The sequence below is a fragment of the Acanthochromis polyacanthus genome, chromosome 1 (assembly GCF_021347895.1).
Source record: "Acanthochromis polyacanthus isolate Apoly-LR-REF ecotype Palm Island chromosome 1, KAUST_Apoly_ChrSc, whole genome shotgun sequence".
Classification (NCBI taxonomy): Eukaryota; Metazoa; Chordata; class Actinopteri; family Pomacentridae; genus Acanthochromis; species Acanthochromis polyacanthus.
In genome coordinates this window covers 31,175,518-31,190,713 of record NC_067113.1, presented here as the reverse complement: position 1 = coordinate 31,190,713, position 15,196 = coordinate 31,175,518, and the positions used below count along the sequence as shown (strand labels likewise).

The following is a 15,196-nucleotide window of genomic DNA, read 5'->3' as shown; positions in this document are numbered from 1 at the left end:
TGAGACCAAACTGGAGCTTTTTGGTAAGGCACATCAACTCTATGTTCATAGACTCAAAAACCAAGCATACGAAGAAAAGAACACTGTCCCTACGGTGAAACATGGAGGAGGCTCAGTAATGTTTTGGGGCTGCTTTGCTGCATCTGGCACAGGGTGTCTTGAAAGTGTGCAAGGTACGATGAAATCTGAAGACTATCAAGGCATTCTGGAGAGAAATGTGCTGCCTAGTGTCAGAAAGCTTGGTCTCAGTCGCAGGTCATGGGTCTTCCAACAGGACAACGATCCAAAACACACAGCCAAAAACACCCAAGAATGGCTGAGAGAAAAGCGTTGGACTATTCTAAAGTGGCCTTCTATGAGCCCAGATCTGAATCCCATTGAACATATGTGGAAGGAGCTGAAACATGCCATTTGGAGAAGACACCCATCAAACCTGAGACAACTGGAGCTGTTTGCTCATGAGGAGTGGGCCAAAATACCTGTTGACAGCTGCAGAACGCTCATTGACAAATACAGAAATCGTTTAATTGCAGTGATTGCCTCAAAAGGTTGTGCAACAAAATATTAAGTTATGGGTACCATCATTTTTGTCCAGCCCTATTTCATTAGTTTGTTTTTTAAATAATTATGTTAATCAACAATTCAAAAGTGATGGCTGATTTTGATTATTTAATTTTCAATAAATTTTTATTTATTACTTTTGTGAGTTTCAAGTGATTTCAGTGAGAATTGTGGGTTTTTCCTTCTTTAACTGAGGGGTACCAACAATTTTGTCCACGTGTGTATAGCAGCATATCACAAACAGGGGTTAGTTGATGCGTTTTACAGGCAAATCAAAAATAAACTTAAAAATTCCATTAATCAAAAACAGTACAAGCAAGTGGGATAAAGTGCACACACCTTTATAGAACAATTAAACCAAGCTGACAAAAACAGATTTAACAAATAAAGTCAAGCGATGAGAAAAATAAAGGAACATACAGGATAAAATGCATAATAAAATAAAAAAAATCTAGTGATTAAAATTGAGTGAGCAAAACTGCAGTTAGGTTCTCTTAAAAACAGTAATAAAAAAAAACAGTCTTCAGCTTTCTCTTAAACAAACTGGCATTTGGAATAAATCTGACAACAAGCTGGTAAAAACAAGCATAATGACTAAATTATATTATCTGATCTACAAACTGACCTGCAGATTTTAGAGACTCTCTGGGCTTCAGCAAACAGATCTCTGATTTATTTGGTCCTAAACCATTCAGAAATTTATAGGCATTAAGTAGTATCCCTTAGATTCAGTTTTACATTTGTAGTTATGTGTTCTATGTCCCTGTTTTTGTCAGTATTCTAGTAGCAGCATTATGAAAAAGTTACAAAGGTCTTTTGGTTTTACTGAGGAGTGCTTTACAGTCATCTACTCTACAGATATTAAAAGCATGATTTCTAAATCTTGTTTGGATACAGTATTGCAGTTTGTTTTAAGATGCATAAAATATCCAAAGACCAAGCAAAAGCCATTTTAAAAAGCTTTGCATCTTGAGATTTTTCTCAAAACTATCATTCGAGGAGGAACATTTGATTGAACAAGGGGGATGTTCCAAAATTTTGGAGCTGCTAATGCAAAAACACAATGTTTCTGTACCCACCAGCCTCAATTTTAAAACAATTAAAAGCATCTTTTCTGGAGGAGAGGTTTTGAGCTAGAAGAGGTCTAGAGAAGTTCTGGAATTTGCTGCCAGCCCATGCATGACTTTATAAACTAATAAAATAACCTTAAATCAATTCAGTATTTCACAATTAGCCGGTACAGGAATGCTAGTACAGGTGTAAAGTTTTCCATTTAAGATTGTTGCAGCATCAGCAGAGAGACTATCCAGGTACAGAAAGATCTGACTTTAAGGAGATTAATGCGATACTCGTAGTCTTCATGTTAGTCAGACGAATAAGTCGATGTTCCTTGGTTAAGGACAAACACATCTGTCTCTAAATGTAAGTGCTGGGTCAAAGATGAAACAGAGATCCTGCATGGGCCTCAATTTTCACTAAAAAATGACCCTAAGTGGGACAGTTTGTTTACCATCCAGCACTTAACCTGCAGAAAACACTTTAGGATGAATGGAATAGAGATGACAGGTATAGAAGAGTGTCATCGGCGTAAAAGCGTAACAAAAAATTTAGGGAGCAGGTAATTTTACATTAAGAAATAAAATTGCGATTGATTTTTGCTTGACAGAATACACACAATGAAGACCTTATTATTCAACATCTAAGCTGATAATTTAGCTATATCTTGTGCTAATGTATGTTAGCAATTTGAAGGGTTAACATTCTAGCAGTAAATTAGTCAGAGGAATCCTCAAAGCTACCATAGCAGCAGGGTACATAGCATTTATTGTTATATTAATGATGTTAAATTCCATAATTTAGAACACTGTAAGGTCTTAGCTACATTGTTATGTTAGTGTGGTGATTCTCCACATGCATTATAGTCAAGTAAAGTAGCATTTTGTATAAATTTTATAGGTGTTTTCTCCATAATCTCTACAATTAACAACATTGAGTAGGGTAAAGTACTTATTTTATATATTTGTTATAGAGTTTTAATCCTTAATATGTGAATTAGCTAAGGAAAAAAAAACAAAATGGTCTTAAATCCAGTGTTTAAACTTGTTTTTAGAAGAAATATCTCAAATATGGACTTGACGTACTCCAAAGTTTTCTAATGAATTAGAACCAGGTCTAGATCGGATTACTTTGAAATGTAGATACTTAGTTTCTTAACACAAATTCTATGGTAACATTAATAATCCATTAGATTAGAAAAGAGTGAATATTTTCCGATTATTTCAAAATAAAACACTGAATATATTACACCATATGCTCAAAAAAATGATGCAGGAGGCAAATATTTTGTTCCACATGTATGTTTGTTTTTTCTCGTTTTAACCCATTTTAAATGCATTTACAGTTGGTCCGACTTAATTAGTTATGTTTAAAAAAGTAATCCGAGTAATCCTTAACAATCCAGATACAATCTAACTGCACTTTATTCCATAATCTGTGCTGATCATAATTACTTATTTGATGTAATCTGATTATTGTAATCATTACCATTCAACCCTGCTTATAATGAATCATCAGAAAGTGACTTTTAACTTGTTATCCAATAGTTACAAAATAAGGGGTAGGAGAGAAAATGAAACAAAATAGGAATAATAGAAGCTTAAATAAAGCAAAACTAGCCTTTAAACTGAATCTGATGTCAATATCTGAGGTAATATGGACAAACTGAGGTATTTTAGACAGTTTTTAAGAGAGACTGTCATTTCTGTACTTGCTTGCTTTTGTTATTGCAACATCATTGAACAAATTATAAAAATCATCTGTTTATTATTTACCCAAATTAAATCGCATGTTTTTTTCTACCATGAAGGGATTTAGGTTAATTATCAGACTTGTTGGGCTCCGTGGCGCACCGCAGCCTCCCCTCCGAGGTCGCGGATGAAACCGCATCACGCTGAGCTCACATTTGGTCTGGCTGCAGCCCGGAGCCACACTGATGAAGTGACGTGAGTGCTTGACGATGCTAAATGGCAGCACTTGAAATAGTCTACCTGCCACCCTGCTCACCCACTTGCTGATGCGATCACGACCCCATTAGCTGCGTTTCAGCACCGCGGCGCGCAACCGGACAGCTCCTCTCTCCAGGACGGTGAAGGAAACGGAGACTTTATACTGTTTTCTCACTTTAAGGAGCTTTAAAAAGTCACAGGAAGGGAAGAGATGGATATTAACCGACCAGCTAATGTCTCCTTTTTTGATTTTATCGGAGGAGTCCAACTTCTCCAGGGGGAGGACATCCGGACGGCGGTGCCCGTCACCCTCATCGGGATCTGCGTCTCCGGAGCGGTTGGCAATTTGCTGGTTTTGCTGATTTTCACCCGCGACTTTAGGAGCGGCAGAGGCTCCGAGGTGAAGGCGCTGCTCGCCTCGCTGGCGTCCACAGACTTGGTGATCCTGCTGCTGTGCGCTCCGGTGCGCGTCGTCACCTACTACAAGCAGAGCTGGACCCTGGGGAGTTTCGTGTGCAGCACCACGGACTGGTTCCAGCACTCGTGCGTAATTGCCAAAACTTTAATCCTCGCCGCCACCACCAGAGCCAAGCACACTCTGGTCCCCAGCACCGCCACGGGGCCCCTCTACAGCCCGACGTGGATCCACGGAGCGCTGGCCTTCATCTGGATAGTGTCCATGATGTTTCCCATCCCGCAGCTGCTCTTCGCCTCTTTGGTGCAGCAGGGACGCGACACCATTTGCGTCTCCGAGATGCCAGCGTGCGCGTCTGACTTCATGAGTTTGTTCTACAAGATTTATCCAACCGCAGCCTTCGTGGCTCCGGCCATCTTCACGGTGGCCTACTACACTAAAATGCTCCACGCCGCGGTGAACCACGCACCGAGCCCGCAGCACCAGACCAAGGTGATCCTGGTTTTACTGTGTCTGAGCGGCGCGCTGGGGCTGCTGCTGCTGCCGGAGTGGGGGACGTTCACCTGGATCAGACTCGGCTACAGCAGGCCTCCCGCGGGGCTGCTCATCTTCGGACAGGTCCTCCTTTACGCGTGCAGCTCCCTGTCGCCGGTCGTCCTCATGACCATGTACGACGACGTGCGCCAAGGACTCATCAACATCTGGTTCGTCTCCACCTGCAGGAGCAAAAAGCGCGTCCCGAGCAAACAGTGTCCAAAGACGGAGGGAAACGGAGCAGAGGTGGGAGCCAACGCCGTCGGGAACGCGGTGCTGCAGGGGAAGGAGAAGACGTTCCCAGATGTGGAGCACTTTTGGACAGGACGCAGGAATACGCACGTCGAAGAGGAGCAGGATCCGGTTCCGTGGGAGAGAGAGGAGAAGATGTTGTAGTGAAATCTCATGTCAAATTATTTCCTTTTTCTTTTTTAATTTTTTTTAGCACAAGCTCGTTCTCGGCTGGTTCTAGTTCGTTGCCCCACAGTGCAGACCCTCGGTAAAAGGCTGTTTTCTTTGCTGTCGTGCGCTTGAATTAGATGTAAAATAAACTTGTACAATATCACGTTTTTGATGTTTCTATAAATCTTTTGTTGTGAATATTTGTTCTTAGTAGGGCTTCTTCAGATTTGTACAGAGAAAACACTGTAAATATTTACGCAAATTGTGCTTGTGTACATGTGATGAATAACGTGGATATTAAAACGTTCTCAAATACGTGCTCTCTGAATTTTTTTTCCTCCACTCAGTCCACCTTAATCACGGATAAAATACGATTCAAATATCAAATCTCTCCATTTAATTCAGTGGGTTTTGACATGGCATGCACTGTAAACACACCATTTCTCCATATTAAATTCACAACTAATCCAGCTGCACAATTTAGGTCAAGGCAATGATGATATTTCAGGGGGAAAAAAACATGCATTAGTGCAGTTTTATTGTGTAAATGGGTCGATATGTGGCCTTTTCCACTCCAGGATAAATCAATAATCTATAAAGTCGCATTTATTTGTTAGTTACATCATGTCTATAAATAACCTGACTAAAATTATCAAATAAAAGTGGAGTGAAAAGTTTGTTTTTTCTCTCTGAAGTGTAATGGAGTAGATGTACAGCTGGAAATGGAAATACTGCAGTACTCAGGTATGGTACTTGAGTGAATGCATTTAATTTCCACCATTTAGCTCAATATAATCAAGTTTACTGTAAGCAAGCAGATATAACGAACATTTGAAGTGTTTATAAAAGTAGTTCTCAAGATGTACATGCTGAAGAAATGTAGTAAACAGGTGTACTTATTGCAGTGTAGCTAAGCAGGAGTAAGAGTAGAAGTGCAGTGCAGCATATTAGCATACCGTAAGTATAAGTATGGGTATAGTATAGTACAAGTATAGCATAAACACAAGTATGGAAAAGTACAGTATTACACAGTGAACCAGTAGTAGTATAGCATAGCATGGCATAGCACAGCATAGTATAGCATAATCATAGTATAGCATAGCATAGTTTAGAATAGTATAGCACAAGCATAGCATAGTATAGCATAGCATAATCATAGTATAGCATAGCAAAGCATAGCATACCATAGCAAAGCATAAGTATATCATAGCATAGTATAATATAGTAGAGGAGAGTGTTATAGTTTAAGTGGAGTAGAGCAGACTCTTAGCCTAGCCGCGCTAGACAACCCACGGCAACGAATTTAATTCTCTGCCAGGGTAGGTCTAGTTACCCTCCATAAGGCTCGAGGCTGGATTCTCCTAAAACTGGCCGGACCAATCACCATGAAGAGTAGAGTCAGAAGGCGGGCGTAACGAAGTGACGACAGAGGCGCAACGATTCTGACAGAAACAACCGGCGCACAATAAACAGTTATCGACTCGGCTTTGGCCACAGCCCTTAAAGATTTGAAGCTAAAATTCAACTTGAAAGATAAACAGAGGACGGCACTGAAGTGTTTCATTGAGAAGAAAGACGTATTTGGACTTATGCCGACGGGATATGGCAAATCCTTAATATACCAGTTGGCTCCGCGGCTCGGGGGCTCCGCTGGTTGGGAAGCTAATGGGACTTAGCCACAATCCGCCGGTGCTCTCGGAACTACGTAGGCCTATTCATTGCGTTGATTGGTTGTATACCTACCCAACTGCTGCAGAGGGATTTGATAGACAACCTTTTAGCCCGCCTCCCTCCCTGTCGAGCTTCCCTAGACCCTTGTGCCTTCAGAAACATGGGTGTAGCGCGGCTAGGCTAGCAGACTCTAGCATAGGATAAGTAAAGCATTGCATACCATAAGTATATTACAAGTAGTGCAGTGATCACTTTATTCATCCCCAAAGGGAAATTCAGTAGAGTATATGTAAAGCAGAGTAGTAGTATAGCAGTCTAATATAGTATAATTAAGTGTAAGTATATCATAGTATAAGTGAAAGTGTATAGTATATAGTATATTATAGCATAGTATAAAATGTAAAGTATAGGTAAAGGGGATTAGTTTATGTCTGCATTTGGCAGTCAGTGATCATGATGAGACATAATAATACGTCCAATCCACTACAGGACAATGTATCAATAAACAGAAATATCCATACATAGATATTAATCAAAATAAATTGAGAAATATCACCATTTCTGATATTGGCATAAATCCAGCAGAGTGCATCACAATAAGATCATTTATATCCATGTGTTTGGTTACTTTCAAGACAAATAAAGCAGAAACAGTCAGTCCTTGAGTCATAAAATAAACTCAAGACCGGTCATTTCTGATTTCTTGAAAAATGACCAATCAGCCTATTTTAAACTCTTAAACCAAACTTCCTTGCCACATTTTTTGAGTCTCGTTTTAACGGCGTCACATGGTCAGCAGCATCAGCTCACATGACCTTCGTCAGCAGAATAACCTTTTGGTGGATGTGAAGAGAAAACCTGCTTTTAGTTGTCTGTGTGTTTACCAGTAAAGCAGCACCCGCCTGTGGCTCTGACATCCCGGCAGATTTGACATTTTAGTCAGCCTGAGTGAAAAGAAAGGTTACAGGTTGAAGAGGAAAAAAGCCTCTAAAGCTCTTCAGCATGATTGTGCTCCTGCACATAATTTATTCATTGACAATACACCATGTCTGCCCCTGGGTCATGCGTTTTTATATCCCATTTCTAACTGTATTTTTAGAGTTCTACATCATAGATGGGTGCAGACTTTATTTCAACCACTTAAGGAGGTAATTTAATAGACGAACCTGCAAAATTTATTTGCTCTATTTTTGTTCTACTTTTATTTTCTCCTATATTAATTAAAGTTAGAGGTACACTGAACTAAACTGTAACTTTTCAGCAACCAAACTAGGCTCAGGGTATAAAGCAGAGTTTATTAATGCTGACTGAAATACAAAATAAATTGACACTATCCAGTATAAAGCAGTAACTTCTCATTTACAGTTTCATTTGGTCTCACAAAAAATAAAATCAGTCAAAGCAGCAAAAAAAGTTGCAAAAACAGAAAGTTCTAAACTACGCTGGAAAAAGTAAAATAAAACAGCTCAGGACTTACACCAAGGAGAAAATCTGGAGAAAAATAAAATAAATGAATGAAAAAAATGCAGACAAATGTTGAATTCTGCAATAAACCTGCAACTATGTGAAAACACAAGTCCTAAATGGAAAATTGAACAATTTGAGTCTGCACGTGCAAAATGCAGATAAATAAGATATAAGGCTTTAAAAATGTGAGTAAAAACCTTATGTTATCCCTCACATGCTTCAAAAACACTAAAACCCATAATATAGAGAGAAGTAATGGAAAAAATGCATAAGAAGATTAAATATTGCAATAAACCTGCAAGTATATCAATAAAGGAGCAGTAATATGGGAAAAATATCACTTCAAATGACCAGAGTTTGTATGTATGAACTGCAGAAATAAAGTAATTAAATTTTGTTGGAATTTTGGAATTAACATTTTAGTAATCTGGTTAATTAAGTGGTCCAAAATGTGCCAAAATAAGTGAAACTGAGTAAAACTAGATCAAGAAAATGACATTTTATTCAAAGGGAATGTTTAAAAATATTACTGACTATGAGATATTAGTGTCTATATGGAAAAATATTACAGTAAATGCTTAGAGTTTGCATGTTAAAAATGAAGAAATCAATTCATCAAACAATGTTAGAAGTCTGGAATTTTAAAAAAAATAGAATTATAATTGTCTTATTTGTAATATGGCTAATAAAGTGGTGCAAAATATGTCAAAATTAGTTAAATTAAGTAAAACTACGTCAAGAAAATATTAATTTATGGACAAAAAATGCATTAAAAGATTAAATACTGCAATAAAATAACAGCTATATGTAGCACAGGAGCGCTATAGGGAAAATGTGACACAAAAATTAAAAAGCAACACGGTTCAAACAGATATGACAGCTGTTTCTTGACTATTAAAGTAGTGAGGGGAGCATCGCGACACCTCAACCTCTGTTTGATGTACTAAACATGTGTTCTTTAAACAGTGATATCAGCAACTGGAAATCTCCAGAAAACTATGAAAAAAATGGGTATCTTTTTATTTTTCTATGCTTTTGAAGAGGCAGGGCATATTCTGTGGATGCTGCCTTCATGGTTTTACCTTTTTCACTTTCTGTTCTGTAAAAAAAATGCTAAAATTAAACCTTTTTGTTTTTAAGCCCGTCAAGTTTCATACATGAACACAACAAAAGCTAAATCAGCAGATGCTAACAAAGGCAACAACTAGTGAGCCAACACAGGAGTTTGTTATGTCTTTTGGCTTTTTAGCAGCTAAATGTTACCTTCAGTTCATGTCTCTGAGTGGACAAGTCCATCTTTTTGTTTTGCAGTGCAGGTAGTTGCCACCATTGAATCTGGTTGTCCATCATTTTTGCGTTTAATAGGCAGCCGATAGGAACAATCTTCCCAAAAAGACAGAAGTCTAGCATCCTCTCTGACGATTTTAATGACAGCCTATTTGAAAAAAGTACTGCCTACTTTAGCCCGTTAAAGTACGCCGGCCCGCGGGCGGGCCGTTTTTTTATCGGTATACGCTTTTTTTTAAAATAGAAGGACACTGCAAACACGATTATACAAACACTATACACACATAGAAAGCTGAGATTCTCATGAATCCGCCGGTATAAACCACTTTCAGATGTGATTACCACAGCGGGTAATATAAACACATTTATCCAACAAACAACAAGTCATGTAAACGTGCACAGCTCACCTGTCGACGCAGTTTGGACGCTCGTTTCTGGTCATAAAAGAAGATAATCCACAAAAACCGGCCAGAACCCAAGCTTAGCCATCCAGAGGAAACAATCCAGTATAATACTTTGGCCAAAACATGTCTCGAAATAGGTAAAAAATCCAGAAAACGATCGGCTCCGTGCGCGTGCACACGGCGCGTGGTGGCGCTGTGCGTTTCATATTCACTGCATCTTTCTATTATAACTTTATCATACACGGTCCTATTTTCTTTGTTCGCGATTCAAAATGGATACTGGAGGCTTCTCGACCGCTTCAAACCGGACTTCAACCAATCAGGTGACTCGTTTCCGCCTACTTCGGCAATATAGCCAACCATGGCCGAGTCTGACAGATATCGATTACATCACTTGATTGACTTGTTTCTCAGCAAATCACGCCGGAGGAAACGTTAGATTGACAGGCCTGGTAGCCAATGAGCTTGCTGAATGGCTTAAATATAAATCCCGCCTCTGCCAGCGGCTTTATATGATATTTCATTCGTGAGCTCCGGGCTCCACCTGCTGTTTCTCTGTATTCCTCTCAATCTGTGTGTGTGATCGACACTGAAGCCTATCTGAAGTGATTTTTTGAGTTCTTTATGAGTTTTTGGAATGAAAATGAAGTGGAAAATTAAGTGAAAATGAATTTATACCATTCTGTAGAGAGTGTGCACAGTGTATAAAGAGTGCATCCAACATTGACAGGGGCGGAGCATATCAGTACAAATACATGTGTGAAACACTCATTTCTTGTAGTATTGCTCTGAAATTTTGACCTGAACTATGTAAGACCCCAGGCTTTTGCAATATTGTGTTTTCAAGCTCTTACAGTGCTGCCACACTGATTTTCAGGTGTTTTATTAGGGAAAAAATGTAGGCGAGAAAAAAATTCATCCTAATTCAGTGTGTGCCAACATGAAATACTCTGTGCCAGTAGCACCTAGAGTAATTCTGACTGCACTGGGTGAAAATTCAGGTTGTCAGCTTTCAAATGAGACCCCAACCATGCATGTACTCCAAACAGTTCAAGAACAGCATTCAATTTACTTTCTGTAAATCTCAGTAGAAATTTCGGGCGGAAATTGCCCAAACCTTTAAAGTCCACAAGGTGGGTTAGTTCTTCACCAAAGCGTTTTCTGTCGGTAACCTCCTTGCATTCATAGCTGCGGTTATAGATCAAAATCCCAACAGAGATCCACCCCAGTGACCCTGGAGCATTAATGCATGTCTGGTCCCTCCGGATCTGGGTCGTAAGTACGTACAGTTGGAACCTCTCAGCACTCAGCGGAGGACCAGGTCAAGGTCGAGGCATTTACTCTGAACCGGATCTCCGTCGCCTCGCTGAAACGCACATCTGTGTCTAGATGTAAGGAAACTGGAGCTATCAGACGTCTGATGAAAGGCGGAGGTGCAGGATGTATCAGACAGGCCTCTTATGTAATGTTTCTGCTTTACAGGAGAGGAAGAGTAGCTGAAGATATCAATAGAAACCGTCATCCATGCAGCCAGTGACCCTGATCGGATGGGGGTGAAGAACTGGACGTCTCTCATGAACTTTCACCTTTCATGTGTCAAAAGCAACTTCATTCTGTCAACTACTGCATGGTTTCCCTCCAACGATATTACACCACAAAAGATGATGTTTTAAAAAGGGAAGGAGTCCTACCTCCAACTAAACATATGAAAAAGATAAAATAAACAAAAGATATGGTTATTGATTTGAGAAAACAACACGACAGGCACAGAGTCCTTTTAATTAAAGTTCAGAAAATAGAGGAAGTGTAACTACATAAATATGTTGGGATCATGATTGATGAAAAATTTAATTAAAATTTTGTCTTTTGTCTTGTTTGTCTGTCACTCGAGCTGGTATCTGTCTGTCAGGTTATCAATGTCTGTTTTCTAACAGAATGCCAAACGCAATCATTTTTCTGCAAAACAAATCTACCCACGGGTATAAATAAAGTGTCCTTGAATCTTAAAAGAGTCCAGCTGCCTTTTCCTGAATCACTTGGTATTATTACAATGACCTGGATGACTGAGAACCTGCACAGACGGTGAAGTCTTCCGTCGATTCTCTCACCTCACTTTTGCTGAAACCTCTCCCGTTGTTACAGTTACGATCCCGTCCTGTTCCAGAGGTCACATGAAAAAAAGAAAACCGATCCTTTCAATCTCAGAGAGAGGCGCTCAGAGAACACCAGCAGACCCTTCACACGTCCTTCACTTCGGTCGAGTACGAGCTTTCACCCTCCGGCGGACGACATCGAGCGCTGAAGAGCCACCTCAATCATTTTAAAAACTCATTTGTTCCTTGTTCTATTAACCTGTTCAACAGCGAGGTCAGAGACTGAAACACAGACGCCATAACGATTAAAAAAAAAAAGCTATACGTTGTAGAGCAATAGTGTTCTAATGTTGCTTTCAGTCATGCAGTGTCATTTAAGTCATGTAATATGTTCCAGTTCATGCAATATTAATAAGTAAATGAAATAAAAGATATGAAAATGACAGGACATTTACTCTAAATAAGGTATTCCTTGTACACTGAGCCGCTAATCTCCATATCAGTAGCATTTACATGCACTAAATCTTCCAGTTTCATCTAACTTGTCTATACTATGAAGGTTTGTACAGAGAACTTTGATTATATACGAGTGAAAACCTGATTTATAGCGCAGCTGATTTGTAAAAAAACAAATAAAGTACATTTTATCTGGCTGCTTTTAGTATTTTCTGATAAATATAGTGAAAAAAATGATTCAAAATGCCCCATCCGACTCTAAAATGTCAACAAAGCAAATATTTTGAAGCTTCCAATTTGGGAAATGAACACAAATTTGTCCATATTTGATGAGATATTCCCTCATTTACATGTTAAAACATAGAGTTCTTATAAAGTTGTATGACAAAAATTAATTGTGCTGATTTAAGTAACCATCTGAGGAAGTTTCATGATAATTTATTGGTTCAAAATGTAATCCTATTCTGCTCTAATCAAGATATGATACATGATTATTGTAATATTAAGTTCTTTTTATTGGATTAAAGGAGTGCTGGTTCTTGGATTTTGTATTTTCCAGCCGAGTTAATTTTTTCTGACTCTTTAGATCCTCATTTAGTGAAATATCTTCATCAGCTAATAAGACGTAGTCATCACTTCAAACGTTTTTGCCCTCATTGTCTTTAATATTCACACAGTAATGACTTGAAATTATGAAGCCTAAGTTGATTGAACATGATTGTAATTCCCCATATTCAGCACTTTCTGCCTCAAAAAGAAGTGAAAATCTTTTCTTTTCTGCAGGGACTTTCACCGTTCTGGTGGGATAAAGCACTTTTCCATCCCTGAATCTAAATAATCTGTGCGTGTTTTTCTGTTTTTTGGCTTCCATTGCTCCACACATACATTACTGCTGATCCAAAACACTGTCAAAAAGATTTCTGCTTCGGTGGGCGACTCGTTTGCACCCAGAGCTGCTCTCCTCTACGTCATCTGTTTACCGTCTCCAGTCAGTTTGACAAGCTCTTTTCTGTGCCGTTTTGACAAAGGGCACATTTTAATCTTTACAGGAAGTTTAGCTGCAGGCAGTTGCTGTCTTTTTTTGATCATTTCGGGACTAAAGCTCATCCTGGCGTCACCTTTACTCTAATAAATGTACAGTTAACTCTCACGGTAGAAGCAAAAAATAGAGCTAACTGCATTCTAGAAACAGTTTGCATGAATCTTTTTGAGTTGTTGTAACTTCTACTGAAATTATGTTCAACCAACAACATAAATTGAGTTGAAAGAATTAGATTTCCTCTACAATAACACAGACTTAAAATTGTCCTGACGTGTTAAGCTAAAGGAGGCTACTTGAAAAATGAGTTATCAAGACACTTTTACTAAGTTAAATCAACTTAAATTTAGTTTTAAATTATAAAATTGCACTGACACTATTAAGAAAATGCAAGATTAAATGGACTCAGATCATCAAAATAATGTTGAAAAGGTTCATCTAAATGAGCAAATCGGATTTTTTTCCCTTTAAATCTTGCTAGCATGCATTTAATTACATGGTGAAAACTGTTTTTCACACTTTGGCATGCACTATCAAACAGTTCAAACGCAAATACTGCATCGAGAAGTTCCATTAAATCAGCTTAAAGATCTTCTAAGTGCATTCATCCACACATAATAAGTAAATCACTACCAAAGCTTGAGCTAAAAGAACATTTTTGCAGCTCTACATAAGAAACAAACCCAAATATAGAAAGACATTACCAAAAAAATTAGCAAAAAATTTAGATAGATAGATAAAAAATAGGTAGTGTCTACAGATACGAACCCGTAGCCTGTGGCCTACGGATACGGCACTTTCCATTTGACAGACAGATACGGACCCGTACGCGAGTCTCGCAAGTCAAGAAGCTGCTAACCACTGCAAACTGTTGAAAGGTAAGCAAAGGTTAAGGTTAGGGTGAGTGTTAGGGTCAGGTTTAGGGTCCATACCTGTAGTACCGATGTTACGGGTCCGTACCTCTAGCGTCTACCGGGAGTCACATGACCAGATCTCGCGTGTCTGATTGGCAAATGGAAAGTGCCGTATCCGTAGGCCACAGGCTACGGGTACTGGTCCGTACCTCTAGCAACAACCTAAAAAATAAATAAAACAATTGTATTTTTGCAACAGTGGGTTTTACAGGGTTGAGCAAAATCATCCTAAATGTAGTCTTTAATCAACTAATGCAGATATCTGCATGTAAACTACACATAATATTAATTTGATGCAACATTTTGTCAACTCAACCTGTCCAAAATAATGTTTACAACTTAAAAAAAGGTTGGTCTAAATCACATTATTAGACTTTTTTTTTTTAAATAAATCTTTTCAGCAAGTCATATTTAACATTTTAAAAGCAAATACTGAGATCTTGTATTTTTGCTAAATCGGTTCAAGAGCTGCAATGTGCATCCAGGCACACATAACTGAAGCAAAGCTGGGGTGGAAACAGCATCTTTTTCAGCTCTACGTGAGAATATTGTGTGTCAGACATCCGTGGCAGGCTGCTGTAGTTTTAAAGCTAAAGGGCTCTGAAAAGGAGTCCAGTCCTGCTCTTTTATCGACATGTGCACCGTGTTTTCTCTCCCCACTCAGCCGTGATGGATCGGCTGCGCTGCCTCAGGCTCTCAGTGTGGCTTCATTAGACTCCCTGCTTCCTCCTTCCTGCTGAGGACGCTTCAGATATGAAAGGTTTCAGTCAAACAGAGGCTCGCTAGCACTCAGTCTAAGCATCACAAGGGGAAGGGATCCACTGCAGGGAGAGGATTTAGTTGTTGTTTATCATTTTTTTACTGCTAATTTAGCTGCTAGTTGTGCTTTTGCATGCAGTAAATCCATCATTTAGGCCTCTTTGCTCAGCTGTAGGTCATGTTTTCAAT

The 15,196-nt window shown here is 39.0% G+C and overlaps 1 protein-coding gene across 1 annotated transcript; it reads left to right on the top strand.

Moving 5' to 3' along the window:
• Positions 1 to 3,150: 3,150 nt before the first annotated feature.
• Positions 3,151 to 5,232, top strand: LOC110946435 (G-protein coupled receptor 151). The gene has a single exon (XM_022187971.2). The coding sequence runs from the start codon at positions 3,778 to 3,780 to the stop codon at positions 4,909 to 4,911; it is 1,134 nt and encodes a 377-aa protein (XP_022043663.1). The 5' UTR covers positions 3,151 to 3,777; the 3' UTR covers positions 4,912 to 5,232.
• The last annotated feature ends 9,964 nt before the right edge of the window (positions 5,233 to 15,196 follow it).